Source organism: Octopus bimaculoides, chromosome 21 (assembly GCF_001194135.2).
Source record: "Octopus bimaculoides isolate UCB-OBI-ISO-001 chromosome 21, ASM119413v2, whole genome shotgun sequence".
In the NCBI taxonomy this organism is placed as follows: domain Eukaryota; kingdom Metazoa; phylum Mollusca; class Cephalopoda; order Octopoda; family Octopodidae; genus Octopus; species Octopus bimaculoides.
Window position 1 is genome coordinate 14,640,945 of NC_069001.1, and position 4,514 is coordinate 14,645,458.

The 4,514-nt window shown below is 39.1% G+C and overlaps 1 protein-coding gene across 1 annotated transcript in view; it reads left to right on the top strand.

The window, feature by feature from the left end:
* The first annotated feature begins 1,840 nt into the window (after positions 1-1,840).
* LOC106880578 (probable nuclear hormone receptor HR38) overlaps positions 1,841-4,514 on the top strand; it is a 449,364-nt gene continuing 446,690 nt past the window's right edge. Inside the window, exon 1 of the mRNA XM_052975305.1 lies at positions 1,841-1,895. Coding sequence (XP_052831265.1) covers positions 1,841-1,895 — 55 coding nt within the window. The remainder of the gene's footprint in view (positions 1,896-4,514) is intronic.

Sequence of the window (4,514 nt, forward strand, 5' to 3'; positions counted from 1 at the left end):
AAATTAGCGGTTCGGCAAAGAGACAGTGCCACTTCGACTAAATCTTCTTCAAAGTGGTGCTCCAGCATGACTGCAGTCTAATGACTCAAAAAAAGTAAAAGATAATATATATATACATATATGCTCTTTCATTTGTTTCAGTCAATTGACTGCGGCCATGCTGGAGTAACGCCTTTTAGTCTTTGTAAGCCTCGTGCTTATTCTATCGGTCCTTTTCCGGGGACGTTAACACACAAACATCCGTTGTCAAGCGATGATGGGACACACAGACAGACACACAAACTTATACACACCCAAACACACACACCCAAACACACACATACATTTGACAGTCTTCTTTCAGTTTCCGTCTACCAAGGACACTCAACTCTTTGGTCGGCCCGAGGCAATAGCAGAAGACACTTGCCCTAGGTGCCACACAGTGGGACTGAACCAGAAACATGTGGTTGGGAAGCAAGCTTCTTACCACACAGCCACGCCTATACATACATACATACATACATACATACATACATGCAATCATGCATATTAATATACATGCTTACATACACTCTCGCGCGCACGCACGCACAAACACACACATACACACATATACATACATGTACGTACTACTATTTCTATCCCTGTATACACACACACGTTAATATGTCCTTTCAGCTCTGTGCATGTATATGCGTATGTAGACGTATGTATGTATGTATGTATGTATGTATGTATGTATGTATGTATAAGTCTGTGTATAAGCGAGTCAGTCTATGTATAGCTGTGGGTGTGTGTCTGTGCTTGTCTGTGTGTCAACGAACGAACATGCTCGCACATGTATGCAAGTAATAGCTAACTGCTGTTGCGTGGGGGGTTACTTTTGCTAGCAGCCGATCACAACTCTGTGTCTATTGAAATTACATTTGAAGCTATTTTGCTTCCTTTCGTCCGTCAGCATCGACAATGAAACAGAGAGGATGTATTAGGTTGTAACGAAAGTTCTGTCCAATATTTACTATTTATTTTAAAATACAAACCTGACATTTAATACCGCAAATTTAATCATCTTTATAATTTCCTTCACTTTTTTTTTTGTCCTATCGTTTCTCTCTTTTTCAATGATTGATTTGAAGAATTCTCTGCGTTTGAATTAAAGAATAATTTAAAATTATTTTCTATTTCTATGTCTTCGCTGCTGGTGGCCATATTTTCCATTCTATATGGGTTTGCTAGGTTCGTAAATTGCGACGGAAAGACTCTGACGAACGAAGCTCTTTGCTTGATTGACCGAATGATGAATCAATCAGACGATTAATTAATTGGTTAAATGTTTAATTAGTTTTCTAATAACAACAACAACGACAATAATATGGTGATGATGATACTACTACTACCACCACAACACACACTACCACCACTGCTACTACTAATAATAATAGTTTCAAATTTTTCCACAAGGGCAGCGATTTTGGGGGAGGGGGTGAGTCGATTACATCGACCTCAGTACTCAACTGGTACTTAATTTATCGACCCCAGTACTCAACTGGTACTTAATTTATCGACCTCAAAAGGATGACAGGCAAAGTCGACCTCAGCGGAATTTGAACTCAGAACGTAGCGACGGGCGAAATACCGCTAAGCATTTCGTCCAGCCTGCTAACATTTCTGCCAGCTCGCCGCTTTAATAATAATGACTATCCTTTCTACTCTAGGCACACAGCCTGGATGTTGTGGGGCGTGGGACAGTCGATCACACCGACCTCAGTATTGAACTGGTTCTTAATTTATCGAACCCGAAAGGAGTTGCTTTCAGAAGACCCGCACTTGAAAGTTGTCCAAGTGTCTTCTAACGGTCGTAATGCCAAGATTAAATTCAGCGGAAAGCTCTTCCACTGTTACAGATGGATTCTTTACAAGTGTTAGCTCAAGCATTTCACCACCCAGTTCCGAAGAACGTTCTGATCAACGTTCAAATTAAGGATTACTTCGTCTGAATTTTTCAAAGACCTACAAGTTCTACTTTCGTTCACTTCATGTTGGCCATAAACCTTTTGAAGACTTTTGAGTCGCTTCGCTAAAGTTCATACAAAAAAATAGCATACAGATCCAGCATGTATCCACACCTTTAAAAATAAACAATATTGGCAGACCATTCACATAAAAACACAAAGGTCTGATTTGATTTGATTTTACTGGACAAGGAACAACAGCCGTGCGCTGATATACAGATCAGCTGCTCATCGGAAGCAAACTTTTCGTCTGCATTAGGTAAAAAGTCCAACATCTATGGTGAACTATGGTGAACTAATGATGACCAAAAGAGCTCGTATGTAGGTCTCTTGCATTTCATTTGTGTCAACTAGTAGAGATGAAGATTTGTATAACAGCTTAGCAACGCTGGTTCGGGGTGGTGTTCGAGAAAAGACAAATAGCTGATTCGCATCCGCAAAATCTAATCGATTAGAGGTTGAGTGCCCCGTGTACTGAATTGAGAATCTATAAAAAATTACGTTGAGTGTATGTTATATACACAAATACACGTATTTGAAGAGTGGTCACATAATCTCTTCTCTACAGCAGAGACATATACAATCGCTATATAAATGCAGGTATAGATACTCATGTGACACTACCTCTAGAGGTGAAGAATTTATATTGTATGCTATTTGATACACCTGTATTCGTATATGTTGTCCACATGCATGTTATTGGCCACTCTGACATATTTTTCTAAGCATATTTTTGTTTAAATTATGTAGATTACCTCGGTCATAAATGTCTTCTACTCCATTTTTCTATTAGTCTAATACAAGTGCGGGTATTGTGAAAATACTCCACAGATTGATACCTGTGCCCTGCGTAGTTACGAGCTGCCCTTTGGCAAAGCACAGCACCCGTTCAGCCACCCTGCCAGCGTTACAACGGAGTCATGTGACTACAACATGGGTGATTGTGAAGGGTGGGGGCAGAAGCGCTCAACTGAGCCCACAGTGCTTCTTACATTGATGCTGAGCAGAGGAATCCTAGAAGATTAACGGTCAGGATCACCAAGCTTTGTCAAGAGAGTAACTGCTACACATCTGTAACTGCTACTCTCTCTCTCTCTGTCTTAGCCACCATCCTCACCGTCTCTATGCCTACTATTACTGTCACCCCATCATGAGGAATAGTAGGAGTGTCATTGAATATTGAGATAGGGGATCTAAGTGTGACACACTGACACACAGAAATTAGTTTTCGCATTCATATCATATTATATTATATTATACTATATTATATAATATATATATATATATATATATATATATATATATATATATATATATATATATATATATATATATATATATATATATATATATACATATATACATACATATATACATACATACATACATACATACACACACACACACACACACACACACACACACATATATATATATATATATACCCACACATATTCTCTTCTTTCTTGGGAATAGGTATAAAGAAAGAAAAGAATAAACTTGAGAGAATAAGAGAAAGACAGAGACTGAGAGAGAAAGAGAAAGAGAAAGAGAGAGAGAAGTTGTGCATGCATGCATATGTGTGTGCATGTGTGTGTGTGTGTATGCGCGCGTGTGTGTGAGTGCGTGTGCTGAATGTAAACGTCGCCATTCTTTGTGGTTTAATAGGCAGCCATCCTTCCCTCTCCAATAAAAATAAATGAATGAGTATAAATACGTAAAAAAAAACCCGACTGGTTCTGACCTAGAAATGATGTCAGCAGCCTGGTCGTTGAATAAAGCTTACATCAAGCAACATCTAATGTCGTTTTCTTAATCAGTTCTGCTGGTTAGAAGAGCAAGATTTTCATTTCGAGAACCACCTACAACACCGCCGCATGCAGACACCCACACTTCCAATACGACATCCAACATGGCGGCGACGATGATGTCGTCAACCACCAAGGCTACCGCTGCTCCCGTCAGCTCTATTGCCAGCATCTTCTGTATCATCGCCGCCATCATCATAACACGAGATTTGCTAACAGCAGGTCGGTGGATCTGCAAGCATTGTGAACAATTGGAACGGCGTAGCTTATGTCATGCAGCAGCTATTGTCATGCATATAGTGTCGCATAATGTGCGTACGTGTGTGTGTGTCTTTGTGTCTGCAGAAACGTATATATATATATATTTACCTCTCTCTCTCTGTCTCTCTCTGTATAGATAAGGATAAATAGGAGAGAAAGAGAGAGGTAGCGAGATCCGTATACACACACACACACACACACATATATATATGTATAAGCTCACGCATATGTATATGCATGTCTGTGTGTTTGTGTGTCTGTGTGTGTGTTTGTATGTGTGTGTGTGTGTTTGTGAGTGTGTGTGTTTGTGTGTGTGTGTGTGTGTGTGTGTGTGTATACATATATACACACACATATATATATATATATATATATATATATATATGCGTACGCGTGTGTGTATTGAAATATCAAAAGATACATTTGTATATATAAATACATACAGATATATATA